This window comes from Leguminivora glycinivorella, chromosome 5 (genome assembly GCF_023078275.1).
Source record: "Leguminivora glycinivorella isolate SPB_JAAS2020 chromosome 5, LegGlyc_1.1, whole genome shotgun sequence".
Taxonomy (NCBI): Eukaryota; Metazoa; Arthropoda; class Insecta; order Lepidoptera; family Tortricidae; genus Leguminivora; species Leguminivora glycinivorella.
This window is the reverse complement of record NC_062975.1, coordinates 21817688-21840577: the sequence shown is the minus strand read 5'-3', so window position 1 is coordinate 21840577 and position 22890 is coordinate 21817688. Positions and strand designations below refer to the sequence as shown.

At 42.1% G+C, this 22890-nt stretch overlaps 4 protein-coding genes across 7 annotated transcripts in view; 1 reads left to right on the top strand and 3 right to left on the bottom strand.

Moving 5' to 3' along the window:
- The window catches only part of LOC125226668 (cell surface glycoprotein 1-like), a 20168-nt gene extending 15495 nt beyond the window's left edge, over positions 1 to 4673 (bottom strand). For both annotated transcript variants that reach the window (XM_048130725.1, XM_048130726.1), the window contains exons 1-5: positions 4532 to 4673; positions 3967 to 4407; positions 3794 to 3897; positions 2061 to 3725; positions 289 to 499 (exon numbers count right to left, since the gene is read on the bottom strand). In XM_048130725.1, coding sequence (XP_047986682.1) covers positions 289 to 499; positions 2061 to 3725; positions 3794 to 3897; positions 3967 to 4306 — 2320 coding nt within the window. In that variant the 5' untranslated portion in view covers positions 4307 to 4407; positions 4532 to 4673. The remainder of the gene's footprint in view (positions 1 to 288; positions 500 to 2060; positions 3726 to 3793; positions 3898 to 3966; positions 4408 to 4531) is intronic.
- LOC125225972 (uncharacterized protein PF3D7_1120000-like) lies at positions 4508 to 6886 on the bottom strand. The gene is made up of 3 exons (XM_048129786.1): positions 6356 to 6886; positions 5999 to 6177; positions 4508 to 4703 (listed from the first exon to the last, which is right to left on the bottom strand). The coding sequence occupies exons 1-3, from the start codon at positions 6884 to 6886 to the stop codon at positions 4508 to 4510; spliced, it is 906 nt and encodes a 301-aa protein (XP_047985743.1).
- LOC125226669 (GPN-loop GTPase 1) lies at positions 4620 to 22890 on the top strand. The gene is given in 10 exon segments (XM_048130727.1): positions 4620 to 4723; positions 16486 to 16611; positions 16813 to 16980; positions 18215 to 18411; positions 19272 to 19404; positions 19407 to 19465; positions 20089 to 20141; positions 20602 to 20687; positions 21605 to 21745; positions 22727 to 22890. Coding segments are annotated over 9 exon segments (1044 nt in total). The 5' UTR covers positions 4620 to 4723; positions 16486 to 16487; the 3' UTR covers positions 22810 to 22890.
- Positions 6777 to 12390, bottom strand: LOC125226667. 3 transcript variants are annotated; one of them, XM_048130721.1, is made up of 4 exons: positions 12202 to 12390; positions 11434 to 11552; positions 9004 to 10712; positions 6777 to 8769 (listed from the first exon to the last, which is right to left on the bottom strand). In XM_048130721.1, exons 2-4 carry the CDS (start codon positions 11470 to 11472, stop codon positions 6912 to 6914), a joined length of 3606 nt encoding a protein of 1201 aa, XP_047986678.1. In that variant the 5' UTR covers positions 11473 to 11552; positions 12202 to 12390; the 3' UTR covers positions 6777 to 6911. The 3 variants fall into 3 exon arrangements, with proteins under 3 accessions (XP_047986678.1, XP_047986681.1, XP_047986680.1); XM_048130724.1 differs by lacking the exon at positions 11434 to 11552 and having other exon boundaries at positions 12202 to 12389; XM_048130723.1 differs by lacking the exon at positions 12202 to 12390 and having other exon boundaries at positions 11434 to 12194.

Genomic DNA, 22890 nt, shown 5'->3' with positions numbered 1-22890 from the left:
CCCGCGATAGGAGAGTACGCTGGTTCGATTCCAGCCTCAGGCACCAGAGGACTCGGTCACTTTTTCTTTCATATATGTAATTTATTTCGGTTTTAACCTCAAACATTCTTAGGCCGATATTAGACTATCATAGAACTATGATCATAGACAACATGCCGTCCTTTTTCTTCACGTCTAAAGAATATCTTCGATCATAGGTCTGTACGCCTGCCTTTTTCTTCGACGTGAAGAAAAAGGCAGGCATACAGACCTATGATCAAAGATATTGTTTACATAAATGGCACTAACCTTTGGGCAAATGCGTATTAGTGAGTTCCCGATGCAGCCTCTGCTCCAAGTCGTCGACGGCGGCGGCGGCGGCGGCGTCGAGGCGCTGCGGGGACAGCGAGCCGGCGCCCGACGACTCGGACGACCACTCGGGCCCCGCCGGCTCGCCCTCGGCGTGCGCCTCCTCGGGCAGCGGCCCGCGGTGCCGCTTGCGGTATTCGGTGATAGAGAGCTGGGGAGATGAGGACTCTTAGTTTTTACGTTTGGACAGTTGCATTACGTTGACTGGTTTTTAACCCCCGACGCAAAAACGACGGGTTGTTATAAGTTTGACGTGTCTGTCTGTCTGTGGCATCGTAGCTCCCGAACGGATGAACCGATTTAGTTTTTTTTTTGTCTGAAAGCTGAGTTAGTCGGGAGTGTTCTTAGCCATGTTTCATGAAAATCGGTCTACTATGTCGCTGTCGGGAGTATTTCAAAATTTTAATTTTGTGGTTAGGTTATATCGTAACTCTTTAGAAATTCGTGTGAAATTGCGAACTTTTAAGGCGCTGGTGAGATGGGTCAGATAAGAGCAGAAATATTTGAAATATAAGTCCATTTTCACATCCGATCCGATACCGGACGTCGGAAGGATTTCAATGGAAAAAATCCAAGATGGCGCCTGTGTAATGTATGGGATATCGGTCCGACATCCGATATGTGAAAACGCACTAACAGTGAATTAAGACGATAATTTGTATTCTCAAGACAGCTGCTCGACGCCTCGACAGATGCATAAAATTAAAATCTCTTATAAACACAATGTAATGTCAGTTAAATTATATACAGTCAACCGCAATAATATACAAGACCGCAAAAAAACATTTTACACGATCTTTTAGATAGAGCCATAAGTGTCACATTTGTGGCCTCCAAATACGAAAATATTCTTGCAGTCAATAAAACTATTTTCGTCAGAAAAAAAACTAAACTATACGACGGTTGGACTGTTGGTCGTACAGTTGGACTACTTGTATTTTGGAAATCACAGGTTGTTTACAATTTGTTTGGTGATTTTTTTTCTGACACAGATACCAGTGACTTTCCAAAAAGGGCCAAAGAGTTACGACACTGAATTCCGCAAAAGCCTTTCTCTTATTTTCTGTTATTTTATTAAACAAGTAGTACTAAGGCTTCATCCGCATTAAAACTGACCCCACCAACTCACGTGGCTGCCGGCTTCCGCAACGCTCACGGAATAAACATCTGCAGGTCAACGAACCCATTAGAGAAAGTGCTTCGTACGGCACATGTTTATCTATGTCAAGGCAATCGCAACTTAATGAATCATTAATTGTCACAATTTGCGTTAAAAATGGAATAACTGTAAGTACACTTACGAAATGATAAGTAGATATGAGTTGTTGACACGTTTTTATCTGTGACCTTGAACTGAATGTTGAAATGAGATAGACTTAAACGTCTTAATAAAATTGCGTGATAATGAGAATGCAAATGTGATTATATAATGTAATGCAGTTGTAAAAGAATAACAAGTTTTTGCAGGTACGTTTTTAAATTCAAGGACATAACTTGGTACCTGATTGATGATGAATAATGTGACGCAATGGAAAAATTGATAAAAAAGTTTTATGACAATTTGAAATAACTAAAAATACGTCTGCAAAAATTCGTGCCCATGTCAATTCTTGGGATTAGTTGCCAAAGCGGCCTTCAGGCCTTCTTCCTTATTAGTTGTGAGAACACGCTGGTATAACGCAGGGGAGAAGATTTAGTCGTGCGTGACTTACCTTCCTTCTCACAGGTTTGGGTTTGTCCTGCGGCGGCGGGTTGAGGCGCGGGTCGCTGGCGCGCGCGCCGAAGGGCTTGGCCGGGCCCGGCAGCCCGTGCGGCGTCGTCGCGCCCGGCAGCCCGCTCGAGCCCTGCAGCACGCCCGACAGCAACACACTGTTATTCGAGTCCATATTGCTCACGCGCGTCAGGATCTCCTGCACGCTCTTCAGTTCGTCCACACCCGTAATACTATCTTTGTCGAATATACTATTGTCTAAACTTGTAGTCCTATCTATTGCACTTTTTATTATCGACGGCACCGGGTCCGCGGCCGGCGCGTCGTAGGGTTGCGAGAAGTTGCTGAAGATCCCCGAGAACAGGCCGGTCGAGCTGAACCTCGACGAGAAGGGGAGCGGGCTCTCCAGAACTGAGGGTTTGTCTTTCGGCGGTAAAGTCTTTTCTTCCGGTTTGCTCGAGGGGGACGCGGGCACCCGCACCGGCTCCATCGGTTCCTCCGGCAGAGGGATAGCCTCTAGAGAGGGGATGTCGTCCGGCAACGGGATGGACTCCACTTCGGAGTGCACCTCGCCGTTGACTTCGGACGACTTTGAGTCTGTGTCGTTGGATAACGCTTCTTTCTCCTCCTTTTCGATCATCTGCTTGACGCGGGCTTTGAGCGGCCGCCGCGGCTCCTCGGGCAGAGGAATGGTCTCGAGCGGCGGTATCACAGATAGCGGACCCTGGTCCTCAGGCAGGGGGATGTTCTCGGGCGCCGGCAGAGCCATCGAGTCCCCGATCGTGAAGGAATCGTGCATGACTCCGTTGATCACCAGTTTGGAGTTCTTCATGTTCCCCGTAAATTGCTTCTTAATAGGCCGCATAGGCTCCTCCGGTAGCGGTATCGCTTCTAGAGGAGGGATCGGGCCCGGATCGTCGGGCAGGGGTATGTTTTCAGGCGCCGGTAACGCCGAATTGCTGATATCGTCGTGAATATCGCCATTGATTTCTGGCGATTTAGAACTCTCCTTTTCTGTGCGCAATTGAATACTGATTTGGTCATCCACCATGTTGAGATCGAAGTTCAGGTTGACCTTCTTCCGTTTTTCTTTGGGAGGTTTCTTGTTCCTGCTCTTGAGGATGAGAATGTTTTCCGTGTGGAAGGAGTGGATCTTCTTCTGTATGTCGTCCATCTCGTCGCGCTGCGGGGAGGAGTTCCCGCTGGTGTCCGCGGAGCGGGAGCTGTTCTGTTTGTCGTTGAGCAGGTCCACGCCCTTGATATCACAGTTGGCGGGCTCGCCGCTCTCCAGCTTGGGCTGGGGGGTGAGGGTGGTGTCGATGTCCATGGGGACGGCCTTGTCGTAGTGGGGGTCGTCGGGCTCGACGTTGTTGTTGTTGGCGAGGTCGGGCTTGGCGGCGGCCGGCGCGGGCAGCTCGTCCTCGGGCGTGGGCACGCCGATGATGCGGCGGATGTGCTCGGAGGTGGTGTGCGCCATGTTGACGTTGAGCACGTCGTGGTCGGGGTGGCACTGGTCGTCGGAGCCCTGCCCGCTGTCCGAGCGCGTGCGGTCGCGCCCGTACACGCCCTCCATGATGCCGCGCACGTTGTACTGCCGGACCAAACCCCCGTCGTCCTTCACGGGCGAATCCTCTGACGTTAAATTGGGTGACGCCTCATCGTGACACTGCAGAAAAGAATAAAAATAAGAATCTAATCTGAGACGATATAAGGTTTAGATGGAGCGATACTTACAGGCACAATATTATTTGGTTCGCAGGATAGCGATTCTCTCGCTAACCGTCGCTTCTTCAATGGCGTCACTATTTCGTTGGGCGGAGATTCTGCAACAAATGCATCTAAATTTAAACAATAAAGCGACTCTTTACAATCACCTTAAATAATTCAAGAATAATGTCAATATGCACCCGCATTGGGAGAGTCGCTTTCCTCGCTGATGGCCTGTCGCAGCCACCGTTTCTTAGCACTATGCTGGGGTATCACAGTAGGCGTCGTTTCCACGACTTCAGTCGGAGGGGTGCTCCGAGTGATTCTTCTAGCCTTCTTTGGGGGTCGGCTTCGATCCCGGCCGGGGGTCCTCGGTGGGGATGTGGTTTCTCCTCGTGGAAGTCTGGGGCCCCGCTTAAATCGCCTATCATCGTCGAGGCGACTCTGACGAGGCTTTCTAGGGATGTGGCGGACATGAGAGGCGGTCTGTAAGGAGATCTGTAGGGCGACGGTGTTCGCTCGGGCGACCGACCGATCCATTCCGTGGCCATGGTTTTCTTAGTCTTAGGCAGTTTGAAGGCGGATTCTACTGAACCGACGGCGGCTTCTACTAATAAACATGCTGAGCTTAGGCCGAGATCCTGCAACAAAAAAAAACCTTTTTAGAATACATTCATTGTAAGTATGATTTTTAGCAAGGTAGTTATGCCATAGATAAAAAATCAGACGCTTCGTCTTCATCTACAAGTGTATGGTGCGACTTACCTCGTTGATCCCATCGTTGTTCCTGTCAGACTCGTTGTTGTGAGGCGCGCTGTCCCTACGTGTCGCTCGTGGCGGCGTTCGTGGCTCGTCTCCTGACGTCACCATGTCGCTGTCGGCAGAGTTCAGCCGACGACGGTTGGATTGGGAAGTGGTTCGGGCTCGGCCTTTGCGTCTACGAAAAAATATATTCCAGTAAGACAGGTGAAAATCTCAATAATAACCACATTATTATATATAATCTAGACAGAGAACTCAATCCTTTCATTTAGCCCGTGTAAAAACAATATAATATTTAAAAGAATTGAGGGAACGGAATTTAAGATGTTATCATGAACTTTATGTATTTACATTAAAATATTTCGAAGGTGGTACTGATACTACTGATAAACTCCGCAATTGATAAGTTTCTGTCAACAATGCAATTTCGTATGAATTTTTCGTTCTCATTTACTCAGGAAAATTCAAAATAACCTCTTTTCTTAAGACAAACAAAACCGCGTTTGCGTTTGCGAAATTGCGTTTTTTTTTTATCAGAGTTCCTATAGCCATCTTCTGCCTTAACCTTTCGAAACCCATACTTCAAATAGGAACTCTCAATTTTGAATTATGCCAAAAATACATATTTTTAAATTAAAGGAAAAATGGAAAAATTCACACCTCCGGCAGGACTCGAACCTGCGACCTTTGGCCTTGCCGGGGCCATAAATAATATAAATAATAAATATGTCCCTCGACTGTGGGATTTGGGTGAAATTGTGGCGTAGGCGAGAGGCTGGCAACCTGTCACTGCAATGTCACAATTTTTCGTTTTTCGTTTTCTTTCAACCCCTTAATTGCCAAGAGTGGCACTGAGACTTTAGTAGTTTCATGTGCTCTGCCTACCCCTTTATGGGATACAGGCGTGATTGTATGTATGTATGTATGTATGTAATAAATATGTAATATCGCTCGCAGACGTTTCTGCATGATAAAAAAAACAAATTTATTCCAAAAATAGTTAAGGTGTCATTTAAATTTTTTTCTACTCCCGTGTTGTTATTCGTCATTTACCGTGTCGTGCATAGATCGTTAAAATCCTACATGAAAGATGCCCGCCCCCGGCCGGCGCCCCGCGCACCCACACATACGATATAGCTCTTACAGCATTGTTAGGATGCCTTTAAGGGATATAGCGGGCCGCGGGGCGCCGGCCGGGGGCGGGCGGCGGCGCGGGGAGTGCGAGCGACAGGGCCTGTTGCATAAAATACTATTAAGCTGGCTCCCTGGGAAGCCGGCGGGTCTCGAAAGGTTAAATCATCAGATCAGCCACATCACCATAATATTGTGTTGTCAGATTTACAGTGGTGTTTTCATACCTAAGCTCAATCGAAAATTGAGAAATAAGTCAAGATTTGATCGACATTAACTAAGGACAAGGAAGGAACAGGGAAAGTAAAATAAAAGCTTATAAAATAAATCGTAACTTACTTCTTCCTTTTCTTGGAGCTGCACTGGAAGTCATCATCATCATCCTTGTCCACTGCGTTGGGGTGAGGGTCTGACTCTCTTCGCTTTTGCCGCTCTTTCACCTCCTGCTTTCGCTGTTCCGCTTTCTCCATGCGCTCGAACGCTTTCATAATAGCTTCCATTTTACGCTCCTCGCGAGTCTAAAATGAAATAAAGTGTTATTAAGAGAAAACCTAAACTTTAAAAATGACAACTTTAGTAAAGCGTATGAAAATTTGACAGTTGATAAGTTTTAATAGATATTAGAATAATTGATGTGACAGGTAACCAAAATGTTAAGATTTTGATAAATAACTGATTTTGTCAAAAATAACTTACCATTTTCTTCTTATCTTTCTCCTTGTTGGTTGGCAGTTTGTCCTGCGAATCATCAGTTTTATCATCCAAAGAATCCTGGTTTGTGCAAGTGTTTCTACTGGACCTGGACGATCGGTCGTGGCACGCGGACTTGGCAGTATATTCCCGAGTAGCTGGTCTTTCATCGTCAAAAATTAAGCCATCTCGTCTAGTTCTACGCTCCCTTTCTTCCACTTTGGGAGACTCTTTCTTTGGACTCTCTTCTTTAACTTCTTTTGGTTCTTCTTTAATCTCCTCTTTAACTTCTTCCTTCAGCACCTCTGGTTTTGGAACAGGTTTTTCTTCATCAGATTCCGGTTCTACCTTAGTTTCTTCCTTTTTAGGCTTCACTTCCTCTTTGATTGGTTCTGGTTCTATTTTAACAGGTTCCTCTTCAGGTTGAGGCTCCGGTTCAGGGATAACAGGTTCTGCCGGTTTCTCCTCAACCTCCATTTTCACATAATCCGGCTCATCTATTTCTGGTTTCATTTCCTCTTTGGCAGTTAAATCCATTTCAGGTTTTATGTCTTCTGGGGTCTCAGTTTTCACTGGTTGGTCGAAGTTGAGAGCCATTATGGCACTTTTTACTGGAGACATGGGAGAGTATTCGTATTTGACAGGGTGATTTCTTCTCCACCTTGATGGGTGTTACCGGACACGGGTATTCTTTAGCCGGGGAAGCTAGGACAGGTGCCAGCGGCGGTGACGCAGGGGATGATGAGCTGGAACACCGGTTCCTGCTTCTCTTTTCTCTTGGAGGATAATCAATGCTTTTCCTCGAAAGTAGAGAGGAATTTAAACCGTTGACCTTGCAGTGTTTGGGGTTGCCGCAGGCGCATGGCTGTTTGCTGCCGTTAGTGTCGTGTCCGACTGTTATTTCAGTATTCGAGGGTATCGTCCCAATAGTGTATAAGTAGACGTGTAGCGCCCCTTTGATTATGCAGTGCTGGAGTTCGGCGTTGGGTTTGCAAGATCTCCTCACGAACCGGGCCTCGTTGCCATAAGTTCTCGTATCAATACAGATCTGAATGTTATCTTTCGGCAGTCTGTAGAAGAATACGAAAGGCCCAGGTTTCTGGCTGCCCGCCCGCGCAGAGTTCTGCAGCTGCGGCCTGTGCTGATTCGACAGCATATACTTCCCTCTGAGTTCAATAACTGGAGTATTTTCTTTTAAGTCCTTAGTGGCAATAAGGATTTTGCCACCGGCGTGTGGCACAGTAGTACACAAATGCGCCGTGATAGCAGAAGACATGTTTGGCGTATTGCCTAATTTACTGCTATATTTCATTATTTTGGCCCTCAGTTCAGGGCTGTAATGGTTCGTCATCGCCTGCTCGAATGATTCGCCCCAGTGCGATTGGCTGGATACGCTCGAGCCGTACTTGTTTCGGTTCATCATCATCTCTTTCTTGCGCTTCACCCTCTTTTCTGTGAGTTTTCTCTTGGTGCCTTTTCTGACAACTTCGGCCTTCTTGGGGCGCTTGGGGCCGCGTTTGGGCAAAGTGAGGGTCGGCTGCGGCATCGGGGGCAGCGGCGGTAGAGTCGGTACGGTCGGGGTGGCCGAATTATAAGTGGTCACACAAGACCCGCTAGTGTCAGTGTAGGTGGTGACGGTCAGGAGCCGCTTGCGTCGCGCTCCAGGAAGCCTGGTACTCTCCGAAGAGTCGGTATCGGAGGCGCCGAGCGCGCTGAGTTCCTCCCGCTTGCGGAGCTGAATCGCCCTCGCGTGCCGGCGGTCCACGGCGCGAGGCTGGCACAGCTCGCACATGTAGGCGTCGGGGATGTCGTTGCGGTCGATGCCCATGCAGTCGACGTGCTGCCACTCGCCGCAGCGGTCGCAGCAGATCATGTAGCCGTCGTCGTGCGTGAAGTCGCACACGCAGCGAGTCTTGCCCTCCTCCTCGCCCTCGGGGGCGGTCTCGGTGTCGCTGCCGCCGGCGGGCGGGCGGCGCTCGCCGTCCAGGGAGGAGATGACGGAGGCGGCGTCGTCGTCGTGGAGCGGCGGGGGCTTGTACGTCAGAGCGCTCAGCGGCATCGGCGGAGCGACGGGGACGGGCGCCGCGGGTGGCGCCGGCGGCTCGTAGGGCGCGGTGGCCATGATGACGGGCTCGTGCCGCTTGAGCGGGCTCGGGGGCGTGGGCGCCGGCGCCGGCGGCGGCGACACGACCGCAGGCGGCAGCGGGAGCGGGAGCGGCGGCGGCGCGTACAGCGGGACCGGCGCGGGCGCGGGCGGCGGCGCGGGCGCGGGCTGCTTGAGCACGGGCGCGGCGTACGTGTGGTCCAGCATCACGAGCGCCAGCTCGTGGAACGTGTACCGCTGCAGCTCCTCCGATAGGTTCGGCCGCTCCTCGCTGCCGATTATGTCGTCGGCCGTTAGGCGCGTCGACTTGTCGCCGCTGAAACGGAAAATAGACATTAGTTTCAGAACTACGTTTGGGAAACGCACTATACTATTGCTTCTGTCGACCTTGAACTGAAATCCTACAATATAAATTTAAAATAATTGAGATCGGCATGTTCATATCCGCCGATGCGATGCACGTTGCGTAACAGAATGAAATAAATGTATCCTTTTTCTGATTTACGATGTATGATGATTTCAGTCGAGGAAATAAGGAGTGGGCACTTACAACACGATCCTCCTTTGATTTATCAGCTTCGGCTCCATAGGTTCCTCCGCGGGTTGAGGAGGCGGTATCAGCGGTGAACTTGCACTGGGATGCAGCATCAGCTTAGGCTGCGCTAGGGATTGCAGTATCTGTGCGGTCAGCTGCTGGTTGGCGGACACTTGAGACACGGTAGAGAGCTGATTGTCTGTCGGAGTATATGTCTGTACGTATCTCAAGTTGGGCGTGGCACCCGACTGCACGTAATGGGGTCCGCGCGGCATACTCGTGCTTATAGGCGCCGTCGATATAAGCACAGGCCCGCACGGCGATTGGAGAACCAACCTCTCTCCTTTAGAAGGCAGCTTTTGAATCTGATGATGACTTTTATGTGTCGGACTACCCACTTTTTGGATGATCTTGGAAGTGTTTGAGTCCACTACACCATAAATCGGCTGCTGGTTCTTATATGTAGCCACACTGGCGACAGGCCAAGCCTTTGTCTCTGATTTATGTGCGGTGCCTGCCTGCTGTATTATCTTGATTGCTCTCGATTGATTCTTCTGTCCCGAGAGCTGTCCAGAACTTTTCGCCTGTTTCAAAGTATTTACAGATTTTCTGCCCGAGTGAACTGACATCTTGTTAGGGCCCGACACGACCCGCGATAGTATATGGCACTGCGTGTTGCCCGAGGAGGCCGCGACCACGGCGTTTAAATTAGCACCATTGTTCACTTTGCCCAGAGATTTCAAATTCGAGCTTTTGGTAAAAGTGTGACTGTAAGACACGTTTTTGATAGGGCTGCTGATTACTGCAGGTGACAATGTGGAGCAGCCAATTAGAGACTGGCTTTTAGGAGGCTTTGAGCATAGTACTGAATTATTTAAATGCTTTTGTGACATCACATTAGTGCTCAACTTGTAAACATGATTCTGTGTGCCGTACACTGGTGAGGAGAGCTCCTTGCTCTGGGTTATATACTGTGATGAATAACTTGTGTTCTTTGGGATTGATATGTTGCTTAAAATTTGCACTTTTGATGATTTGGGTCGGCTTGCATAGTTAGTTTCTGTTACTATGTTTGTCCGTCTTCCCAATTGAGTTGTATCATTGACATAGCTTTCACTGGTTATAATGATCTGTGATAGTCCAGATTGTGATCTCTCTTCTTCACTTTTGCTGTCGGTAGGTGCAGCGCTAGTGAGAATGGTGGGCAGCCATAGAGTTTGATTGCCCACATCTTGTGATACATTTTGAATAGCTGTAATGTTGCTTACAGTGGCATCTACATTTATAGTGAAGTTCTGTGGCAGTTTTGCGACATTCTGAACAATTGCAGTGTTCAGTGGAGCCTGGATGAGAGTGGCACTTGTGTTTTCATAGTTGCCATCACCAGAGTCATCTCCTTCTTGAATAATAGGGTAAGCGATGCGTCCAACATTATCAAGACCTTCCTCAATCCTTACAAGTCCGGATAGTGCATCCACAGACATCTCAGTGTCCCGTCTCTTGTCAGTAATGTGGTACTCTACTTCTTTATCATTATTACTGCGAGCAGACTGGATAATACTTTCAGGGTGAGTAGAATCAGGTTCAGGGTCACCATCGGTGGGGGAAAGGGGCAGAGCCCTTAAAACTGGAGTTCTAATGCTTGGTACACTCATATTATCTGCTAATTTATGTTCCATAACATGTTCATACACATTTTCACTGGAGGTGGCCGGCCGGTAATCCTGTAACAAAGTTACACCAAATTAAACATGTTGTACATTTGAACACACATTCATATTCTCACATTATAGTTGTAACAATGTCAGCTGTAAAATAACTTAGCATATTTAATGAAGTGAATGCAATTATAGCCACAGTAAAATTTCAGGAACATTTTAGGAGCTGATATTAACAATTATTTACTCAGTGTCAGGGAACTGAGTGAACAAATCAATTTACAGTCAACATAAGTATTACAAAATTTAACAGTGTTCATATTAAATTCTGTTTATTTTAAGGATGTGGTGATAAAAATGTGAGCCTGTTCATTATCATTTAAACCTTATTACTACACTTACCCAATTCATAATACATAACATAAATAACACTAAGACTATCAATCCTAATAGGTTATTAAAAATGCACCTTGGTTTCAAAATCTTTATTAAACACAACACTCAAAGTGAAAAAAAAAAACAGTTGCTGAACTGATAAAATCTTTATTGAAAATAGCTTCACTTGTTTTAGTAAGGTACCTACACATCTTATGTAATTAAAAATTACGTCTGTAAATGGTCTTCATTGCAAGAATGAAACCAGGATGATATTTTGAGCTTGTCTTGATCAAGAAGAGTAAGGAATATCATGCCAATAAGAATATGTGGTTATGTGGTTGAGTAGCATGGTTAGCAGAGGCAGGGCATTGGTGTCGTGAAGAGGGATGTGTAGGGGTTCGGGACTTACTTGCCGGGCAGCAGGATCAAAGTCTGGAGAAGCTGACATGCTGTAAATATTATCATCTTGGGTCAAGCCCGAGATGACGCCGAGGAGACCACTGCGGCCTCCGACCTTATTTCATGTGACTGCAATCGAAAATTGACTCTTTACCCAAAAATCTTCACAGTTCACACGATAACACGCGATGCACATCGTAATTTTCTCGCTCAAATATTTTTAGTCTACAAATAGGATAATGTGACAGTCGAGGTCATTGTCCAAAATGTGATGAAACTCTGTTTATTTCATGCCCTACGAGAATATATAAATAATAAATACAAAATAAAGCATATAAAACGCAAGAATATTGGTAAAAAAGGTTAAAATAAGTAGATAGGTTAATCCACTGCCGCCATTATTGTGGCACGAAAACTGAAATGTCTCACTGATAAACATCAAAAGAAGTAAACACTAACCTAATAACGCTGAATGTGAAAGAAATAAAGTATTGAATTGATCAATTGGGTGGAAATAATGCATAATTAGAAGTCTCAAGTAACTAGTAGAAACAAAGAGCCTACAAATATAAGTACATACGCAAATGAGGTTTGTATATTTATATAAAATGGATATTAATAATATTGACTCAACCAAACATAAAACCTATACTGTAACCCTTTTATGACATAAACACACGGATATTATAGCGTGAAAGTGAGTATCGCATAAGATAGGAACTTAGAAATCCAGATGTAAACACTTGTACAGCAAATACTCAATAAAATCAGTACTAACCTGCGCGTGAACGTAACAATAAGTCCTACAGTGTAGCGAAACAATTTCCGTCAAATAACTGCATAGCACTTATAAAATTTGCCTCAAAGTCCGAAACTACGATCAAAACATTCACGAGAGTCGAAGATGGCGGCCATTGCATTTTCTTGATGCAAAACAACGGGGTTTCACGAAACATGTCGAAGTTCTGAGCACTTCCGGTTCAAATAATACCTTTTTTTATATATGATATTTTAAAATATTATACCGGCAATAAAGACAATAATCAAACAATATTTTTCATTATAGTATTCGTAATTTATAAAATTAATGACTAAAAAATGTATTCAGTAAGAAGAATTCATAAAAAAGTATTCTCATTAAGTACAAAATATTCTGGAATAAGTCTCTAAAGTGTGTTTATGGTTGCTTGTCTCTGGTAACTAGTTGAGTATAGACAACATAATGTTTAACTTTTTTTTTTCGAAGAGCCAAGGATGCGTTCAGAAATAAGCTGTCCTAGCCCATCCAATAACAATAGACAATTCAATACATCCAATTCACTTTATGCCTTATTAGGGCTAGAACGCACAAGCAACTTTGTCTTGCATTGAATTTTGATTGAATTACCCCAAAATTACACGGCAATTTATGTCTCTGTTGCCGTCTCGTAGCCGTGGTTTGAAAGATACGCACGATGCACGAGAGCGACATCAATGCAACTTTTTCTTTAAAATTGTATGCAATCATCACACAGAGAACCTCCTATAGAGTGCCAATATTGTAAATTTTGTGCAAGCTACAAATCACTAGTGCTTGGGGCGCGAGGAGCGGGAGGGAGTGTGTTTAGCGCGCTGCGATTGGTCGTTTCAAGGACGGCAGGCAGTCGCGCCAGATGAAAAGGGAGTCGCGTAAATAGCCAGTGTAAGTTGACCTCGGCGCTCTGAATAAATTTTAAATATGACTTATTTGTGGAATGTAATACCGTCTGTTTTTAAATTTGACCTTCTTGTTACCTTTCCATACCATTTCACACTACAGGTTGACATCTTTAAGCCGAAAAAGGGTATTTTGATGTCTTAAAGATTGAAAAAGGGTATTTTGATAATTTTTTTATTGCGAAAAACACAAGCTGCTTTCGGGTCGGTTACTTGGTCGTTATCGTTACTGATCGGGCACGGCTTATATCATGGCAAATACAACTAAAGCTAGGAACACACTACGCGGACGTCCGTCGTAAATCGACCGCGGACGGGAATCTGGACAATGGAAATACACATAACCGTGCAAACTATCGGTCGACGGACGCGGACGTGGCCTTGAGCGCACGGACGTCCGATCGAAATCTGGCTCTCTGGATGTTTTGTTCCGTGCACACTGATAGGTCGCGGTCGCGGTCGTTTTACGACGGACGTCCGCGTAGTATGTTCCTAGCTTAAGGCTGGTGACCGCGAGTCGTCTTGTAATGGATGTCTATAGGGGTTGGTCTGTGAATCATCAATATGAATTTCAAATTCACAGTTGCAGTCTGTGCTGCTGTTGTCTTTAAAAACCGAAGACGCTACTAAAACAGGAATATCGGTGCATTCATTATAGACTGATAGGCTGATCTGATACTAAAAAAAAATCATATGGCCGCTGTACACATATGGCCAGCGGTTCCACCAACCCCCTTGGCCAAGCGTGTAGAGGGCTACTTGGCCGTAAGTTGGCAGTTGGCGCTTGCGCTTGCCGGCCAACCGATTGGTGTCGGTTTTTTGTCCACACATCAAAGGATCTTGGCGCCAATGGCCAACTGCGTTTACACGTTGGCGCTTCATTCAGTTGGTCGTCAGCCGTCAGAGAGGACAGTAGTGAAATATTTACGAAAATAATAAGTTTATCTATGCCAATAATAGTGTAGATTTTAGGAAATAAAATAACCTTGCAAATGTTTAATGTATTTCCTAAAAAAGATAAATATTCTTATCAGAATATTCAAAAAATTGTTAATATTTCAAATAATTTAATTTTACTACGGGGTTATTATTTTTTAATAAAATTTTTCTGACAACGTCTATGACCTAGAATTTTCTAGACTTTTCCATTCCACGTCCATCTTTCATGAAGAGCCAATGGCAAGTAATTGGTTCGCCAATGTGTAAACAGCGGCTCTTATCTTGGCCAAGGGGTTTCACAAAGGGTTGGTGGAACCGTTGGCCATATGTGTACAGCGGCCATAAGGTTGACTAGTAGAGAATGCCTCAGACAGGGCATTTGGCTTTTGTGCAATTAAGTTTAAATAAATAAATGAAGAGTATTACTAGTGGAGTATTTATTAAGATACACGTGAACTGTTTTCTTTAAATGTTTATAAAGTTAAGTGAAATGTTATTGTGATTTTCATGTGTGTTAAATACAACAACTGCGGCAATATAGAGGTAATATAATATATAAGTAATTCTTGCATTTAAAAATCTCATTGTTTCATCTATACTACTGTAATGTTTGACGTTGTCACGTCAAACTACCGTCCGTAAACCATGAGCGTCAGGACCCCTGGACCACTACAGATATTTGATGTTTAGTACATACTAAAATTTAGTACCTATTTGATACTATTTGGTACCTGAGTACATATATTTGGTACCTCCACTGATATCGAAAAATCGAGCAAATAAAGTGGCCAGACATTCTGACATCAGGATGTCTGGACCATTTTTGGTTTACATAGTTCTAGTCAACACTACTAATTGATATCTTAGTCAATATTTACTACCTATTTGGTACCTGTCAATATATTTTTTTCAAATTTTTTTGGCGTACCAGAAAAAAGTTATGACGGAATTTAAAGTTGTGAGCCCGGCCGTGCCGTTGAAGTATGTAGCGTCAGTCAAAAGAATAGAGGCAAATCCGCCTGCCCTCCTGCGCGTCAACTTAAAAAGGAATTTATTTTTAGGCACTCGCACATCATCTCTACTGACTAGTGGCATTAATATAGTCGAAATATAAAAGTAATTAGTGTAATTACACTAGTTTTCAACTTTAAATTCCATCATAACTTTTTTCTGGTACGCCAAAAAAATTTGAAAAAAATATATTGACAGGTACCAAATAGGTTGTAAATATTGACTAAGATATGAATTAGTAGTGTTGTCTAGAACTATGTAAACCAAAAATGGTCCAGACATCCTGACGTCAGAATGTCTGGCCACTTTATTCGCTCGATTTTTCGATATCAGTGGAGGTACCAAATATATGTACTCAGGTACCAAATAGTATCAAATAGGTACTAAATTTTAGTATGTACTAAACATCAAATATCTGTAGTGGTCCAGGGGTCCTGACGCTCACCGTAAACCGACTTTACAGAAAACCAATTGAAGCTAAAATCGTTTATGGTTAGAAAACAATAGAATATAGAAGAAACAAAAATGGAGTAATTGGAGTAAAATATGTAGCCAATAAAAATATTTTTTCTTTTTTACAATAATTAGAAAATAAACGATACAGTGAAAGTTAAACTTGAGTTTTTCATATGGAAGCTATAGAAATTGTGGTTTCCAACATGAAATGGTCCTTCAAGCCGGATTCCTAATTATAGTTTTTTAAGTTACTTCACTAGGAAGTTTATTACTAATCGTTTTTTTTTTACCCTGACCTACACTCTCGGCGGTCGGCCGACAACTTGCTGACTGGAAATTTATTTTTTCAGTAAAGACGGCGTTTTTTTTCACACTTGTTTCGCATCTCCTTTTCCGCACTGTAATGTAATAGTATGTCGTCTCGGGCTTCGCGCTTTGATTTCATAGTAGCCCAAAGACCCATGGTTTGAGAGACAAAATAGTTGTAGCAACAAATATTGCCCGTGCGTACATACCCTTATGCAACAGGATTTACCACAATGTCGCACAGGATTTACCACAAGGTACTACTAGTTTAGTCCCAAATTCAGTAGAGCAGTAAAAACAATGACTCGAAGAGCATAAGTTTCAATGTCAATGTCAAAAAATCACTACTCATCAAAAAATCCAAAATAAAATAACATAAATAACCAAAATTGTAAATGTGACATGAAATTGTTGATTTCCTCTTTCTCTTTATTTTAAAATTCCCTTTGTAAAATTATATGAAATACTTATTATTTGGTCAAATCTAATGACTTCACTTTCATAATAGCTGCACCTAAAGTCGAGGCAATGGATCAAGATTCCAAAAAACCAATATGTTTGATAATTTTAGGTTAGGAAGTTAGGAAATTGTGCTTTTGTGTTGATGTTTTGTTGAATATTTCGTAATGTTCCTCTGTCCTACTGATGTTTTTAGGTATGGCTGGAGCTGGGAAGACTTCGTTTACCAAACGTGTCGCGGGTCATGTCGTGGATGGCGCCAGACCGTATATAATCAACTTAGATCCTGCGTGCCGTGAAGTGCCGTATCCAGCAAATATTGGTAATAATTATTTATTGATAATACAAATCTTTTTAATTAAACCAGCCTTTGATGTGAAAATGTTTTGTAGTCTTAAAGTGTTAATTAATGCATACTGGGAAACAAAGGGTAACAACTTTCAAAAAATTACATTGCACATTTAAAATTCTTTCATAGACCAGAAGCTAAAATGTGCAGTTATAAAAAAAATCTATGTTGCAGACATAAGAGACACAGTGAACTATAAAGAAGTTATGAAGCAATATGGCCTCGGTCCGAACGGAGGCATTGTTACATCGTTAAATCTGTTCTCCACTAAGTTTGGTCAGGTCGTGGAACTCATTGAAAAGGCCGGACAGAAACATAAGTACTGTGTCATTGACACACCTGGTAAGAAATATTTTGCATAATTACTTTTTGAACAAGAAAGTAGAATAATAATTATGGCTAGTCAATGTTTTTTCTTGTATGATTTCTTTTATTTATGAAGAGTTAGTTTACAAATATATAATGTATCATAGGACTTTTTCAACTTGGTCTAACAAAATATGAGAAAATGTCTAGAAGTGGTAATAATTGTGACGGTGAAGGCTCGTTTTCAAAAAAATTGCCAAAAATATATAATAGAAATTTATAATCACTGAGGCATAAGAGCAATTTAAGTAAACATTGCAGATTATTTTTGTACAAAAATAACTTCGATGTGATGTAGATTTTCAAAGAAATTGTCAGTCAATTTTAGGTAAATTCTGAAAAAAATTGAATACTGTTACCCACTGCTGGGGTGCTCAAATCATATTCCTCCATTGACTCCGGTTGGGCAGCTTTTAGGTAACCTCCTCCCATCTCTCACACGGCTCACACCCTGAGCTCTTTTTAGGGAATGTAAACCGGTTATAATCGGTTATAACCGGTTATTTGACAAATTTTCATAACCGATTATTAGGAAACTGCATGCTTCAGTAATAAACCAGTCATCGGCCCGAACGGTTGTTTTACTAAATACCTCACTGGCGACGATGATGAGTTACGGTTATTATTTTGTGTCTGAAATTCAATAAATTTGATCTTTTAGTGACTAGAAAATACTGCCTTTTTGCCTGTGACTACCATTTTTGTCATTTGTGTACACAACATAACAAAAATATAACATATTTTTTCCCTTAGCTTTATTTGACGTTCATATGCGCATTGTAATATGCCTACTTGAAAAATAAATATTTCATTTTCATTTTCATTTCATTTTCATTTTCATTTTCACTTACTTGTGAATGATTCTGATTGAATATCATATCATGGAAAATGTCTTATTATCACTTTTACTAATTTGTTGGTTTTTGTCTCTAATAAATAAAAATTCATTATCTAATACTTTACCTTAAATTATTGTATTTTTCAATTATTTGATTGAAAATTTACCACTTTTCGTTGAAAATTTACCACTTTTCGTTGAAAATTTACCACTTTTCGTTGAAAATAACCGTAACCGGTTATAACCGGTTACTTTTCGAGCATAACCGAAACCATAACCAGTTATGAAATTTGGTTGGTTATTGCATTCCCTAGCTCTTTCTCGACAGTCCAGTTCTTCATTAGCAGTTTCTAAAAACTATTCCGCTTACAGGTCAAATAGAAGTATTCACATGGTCAGCATCCGGCACCATAATCACAGAGACACTGGCTGCGTCATGTCCTACCGTAGTTGTGTATGTCATGGACACCGTCCGCAGTGTGTCACCGGTCACATTCATGTCCAACATGTTATATGCCTGCTCTATACTCTATAAGGCTAGACTGCCGTTCATTGTGGTCATGAATAAGGTTTGTAATGTTTGTATTAGAAACTATTGTCTTAACTAAGGATAATTTTAATCTTATACCTTTAAACGAGCAATTCTTGTATATTAATTTATTTATATATATATATATATATAAATAAATATAATATATATAATATATATATATATATATATATATATTATATAGTATACCAACGATCTCGGAAACCACTCTAAAGATTTTGCATGTGGCAACACGCCAGAGACAGTCTGAAAAATTCATAATTTGAAAAAAGATTTGTATGCAAACTGTCAGTTCAAACTAAGAGATCTGACAGTTTGAACTGACAGGTTGCATACATGAATACATATGAATTTTTCAGACTGTCTGTGGCGTGCCTAAGGCAAAGATAGATCTGTCAGTTCGGACTGACAGTTTGCATACAAATATTTTTTCAGATTATGAATTTTTCAGACTGTCTCTGGCGTGTTGCCACATGCAAAACGGTTTCTATGAGAACTGTTCAGTGTTGCAATGATAAAAAAAAATCGTTCCGTTTCTACTCTTTTTGCCAAGCTGTACTACGACTTAAGCTAGGAACATATTACGCGGACGTCCGCGGTCGCGCGACCGCGGACGCGGATCTATACAATACACTACACCCTAACCGTGCAAACACTGCAAACTATCGGTCGTCGGTCGTGGACGTGGCCTTGAGCGCACGGACGTCCGATCGAAATCTGGCTCGCTGGATGTTTTGGTCAGTCGAAGCCACGTCCCGCAGACCGTGCACACTCGCGCGACCGCGGACGTCCGCGTAGTATGTTCCTAGCTTTATGCATAAAATGTTTGGAAGATTTTTACAAGGGCAAGTAAAATAAAAGTCTACTCATTTATTACAGACGGATGTAGTAGACAACGCATACGCAGTAGACTGGATGCGAGACTTCGAGTCGTTCCAAGACGCGTTGGACGCGGAGGGAGACACCGAGGGCGGCGCCACGTACGTCGGCAACCTCTCGCGCTCTATGGCGCTCGCCTAGACACCTTCTATAAGGACCTCAAGTGTTGTGGCGTCAGTGCGCATACTGGAGCGGTGAGTAAAAAAAAATGCATGAAGTCCCTCGCGCGAAAGAAGTGAGACTTCGTAATGTATTGTTTTTCAAAATTCGAGTTGGCAACACTGAGCGTTAAACATTTAACGCGTTAAACTTTAATTGATAAAAATCTTTATAATAACTATTTGAGATAACAAACAGGTTATATCATGTGTTTCATGCACACTATGTTCCCAATTTAGCTAGATATTACTTTCATGATTTCATCAAGAACGATTTAATGCTGGACTGACAAAGCCTATATGGATGGGCCTTTTAGGCGTAAAACTAGATGGCGCTATTCGCATCGCAGCCTGGAAGTGGCAAAAATCATATTTGCCCCAAATATGTTTGCGGGTTTTTATTTTTTATAAGAACAAATGACATATTGCTTTATTTTAAAATTATCGTCAATGCACATTAAAAAAAAATAATTGTAGGCATCATCAGTGTAGTTATGATAGTATTTAATAGGTGGCGTTAAAAAATCGAGGTATGATTCTTAGTATGAAGTATGTAAATCCTACATAAATAATTCTTGCTTTCATATACCATTCTCCACATTCACACCACAGGTAAAAAATATTAGTGATAATTTATAACTGAATATTAATTTTTTCAGGGCCTTGAAGAATTTTTCACACTCGTAGACAAAGCAGCAGAAGAATATGAGACGTAAGTAAATTTTATAATACCTAATGGCATGCTCTAGATAAATTTAAACGGGTTACCAGATCTAACTGAGGATGTTAGACGCGTAAGCTGAAGACCTGGGTTCGATTCCCAGCTCGGCTACCAGTGAACTTTGTCAGTTTCTTTGGTTTAGGAATTTTACATACATACACACACCGGTGTCCTTAAAGGGGTAGGCAGAGCACATGGAACTACTCAAGTTTCAATGTCACTCTTGGCAATTAACCCTTAAATGCATGACCTTGATAAAGATTCATTTAAATTTGAATTTTGACATGCTGTCAATAGAGTCAGAAATGCATGATGCATTTATATGTACATCACTATGCATTTAAGGGTTAAGGGCTGAAAAAAACGAAATTTATGTATATATTTTTGGAATTTTATGATATTTATTTTAGTTTATACTTTTTACCTTATTAATCTTTTGAATCTCTTACAGTGAATACAAAGCCGATTGGTTAAAAATGCGAGCTGAGAAACTGGAAGAACAGAAAAAGAAAGAAGAGGAATTATTAAAAGGCCCAAGTATGTGTTTAATATAATGATTTTCGATTTTTTTAAACCCCCGACGCAAAAACGACTGGGTGTTATAAGTTTGACGTGTCTGTCTGTTTGTCTGTCTGTCTGTGTGTGTGTGTCTGTCTGTGGCATCGCTCCCGAACGGATGGACCGATTTAGATTTAGTTTTTTTTTGTCTGAAAGCTGAGTTAGTCGGGAGTGTTTTTAGCCATGTTTCGTGAAGATCGGTCTACTATGTCGCGGGTTTTTTCAAAATTTTAATTTTGTGGTTAGGTTATTGTGTATGATTTTGTACGAAAATGAACACAAGGTATGTGTCGCCGGCACCGAACGCGTTAATTAGTTTAGGGTTAAAGAAAGAATATGTAATGTACTCATGTTACGTACTCAAATGTCAGCGAGTTTAGTAAAACGTCCCATTTTGTCGATTGCTATACGGCCACTGTGTCAGTTTATTCATATAACCAATCGCGTCTTTATGGTTAGCGACAAAGGGACGCTTCATTAAACACTATCACAAATAGGCTACTTGCCTCCTAGTCAAATCAGCTTCTTTTTAAGAACTGTCAAAACGAATTTGAACGACTTGCTAATATGGAATTAGTATGAAATCGAATTGAGCGACGCCACGGTCAATTCAGTTACTTTATATATTTCTACCTGAATTATTAAATAGAAATTGGATTTAAAAATAACTTCTGTCAATGTTTTTCTTATAATTATCTGATACTTTATTCCTGCATAGTATAAAATATTTTATTTTAAGAACAGTCATGTTCCCTATTTCCTTCCGAAACACGTTCTGTACTCGAATTTCCTAATTTCATTATGGAAGCTCGTTGTCAAGCGCCAAATTACCATTACTTGCCATCTTCCATTTGCATAGCTCTTAAATTATGATGGTGTTACATATCATATTTCAGACAGTTCAGACGCCGTGATAGAAAAACGCAGTCTGATCGACGAGGTGCCAATAGGAAGAGAGATGAGCGACATATACCTCTCGCATCCCGGAGACGAGAGCTCCAGCGATGATGAGGGCACGGAGAATCAGCCAGAAATAGGTACAGTCAACCAATTGGAACCCTAGGCCACTCTACAATCATGTCAAAATAACAAGCAGTAAGAGATTTCTTACGATCAATATAACGTCACTATGACCAAATAGGATCGAGTATTATAGAGAGTTACTGTTAAAGTAAAATGTGTAATCACAGTGCATAGACTGCCATCTCTCGAAACAAGCTTAAAACATTTGAACCTTAGTTTTGACAATTTGGCCCATATTGTTAGCTTCATATGTGTTAAAATGTCAAATATTAATATTAGCGCCATCTAGCCGAGCGTACCCCAAAGGTGTAACGCCATCTAGGCCACCGTACCTTTTTCTCTAGAGCTTTGAGGTACGTTTTTTTCTTAGACTTTATCCGTCTATACGGAGTTTCATATGTCTTTGCTATGACCAAAGACCTATGTAACTCCGTATAAACGGATAAAGTCTAAGAAAAAAACGTATCTCAGTACCATACTCAACTTTTTTTTTGGATTAGAAAATTTTTATGTGGTTTCCATTCAGAATCGCGAGCTCTTTCAATCCTAATAGGAGAAAAAAAGTGTCCCAAGTTTTTTTCCCATTCCGTTACCATTGTTTCATACATTTTGTATGGCGATAACGGAATGGAAGGTACGAAAAATGTACGAAAATCGTGGGACATATTTTTCTCCTATCAGGGGGCTGATTTTTGAATCTCACGGCGTTCGAATTCAGAAAATTGTCACTGAAAATAGTAGGCAATTTCGGTGACAATTTTCTGAATTCGAACGCCGTGAGATTCAAAAATCGGCCCCCTGGATCGAAAGACCTCGCGATTCTGAGTATGAATCGCGTAGTTCATTTTAGATACCCCTTGAATTTCATGAGTGTCTAAACGGCCTCTACGTGTTGATTTCGACTCCGCGCACGCCTCCCAAAGGTCCGGACCGGAACACCCATTGGTTTCCCATGATGGGAAAGACATATTAATAATAGATGTTTATTTTTGCAGATGACAAACCAGAGGATGTGGCCATGTTCCAGGAATTCCTAAGAAAACACGTGAAGCCGAACAATACTGAGAATAAATCGTAGTATGTAAGCTAACTTGTGATCTGTACATATATGTCGCTAAGTTAGGTTAAGGTTTTTATATTAAATACAATAAGTGATAAA

Excerpts from the sequence above, each read along its gene's own strand:
- LOC125226667 (XM_048130721.1), bottom strand. The coding sequence starts at position 11,472 with ATGTCAGCTTCTCCAGACTTTGATCCTGCTGCCCGGCAA. Across the intron at positions 10,713-11,433 it reads TTGATCCTGCTGCCCGGCAA|GATTACCGGCCGGCCACCTC; the intron begins GTAAGTCCCGAA and ends ACTTTGTTACAG. Across the intron at positions 8,770-9,003 it reads AATCAAAGGAGGATCGTGTT|CGGCGACAAGTCGACGCGCC; the intron begins GTAAGTGCCCAC and ends TTTCCGTTTCAG.
- LOC125225972 (XM_048129786.1), bottom strand. The coding sequence starts at position 6,886 with ATGGATTTAACTGCCAAAGAGGAAATGAAACCAGAAATAGATGAGCCG. Across the intron at positions 6,178-6,355 it reads AGAAAGATAAGAAGAAAATG|ACTCGCGAGGAGCGTAAAAT; the intron begins GTAAGTTATTTT and ends ATTTCATTTTAG. Across the intron at positions 4,704-5,998 it reads AGCTCCAAGAAAAGGAAGAA|ACGCAAAGGCCGAGCCCGAA; the intron begins GTAAGTTACGAT and ends ATTTTTTCGTAG.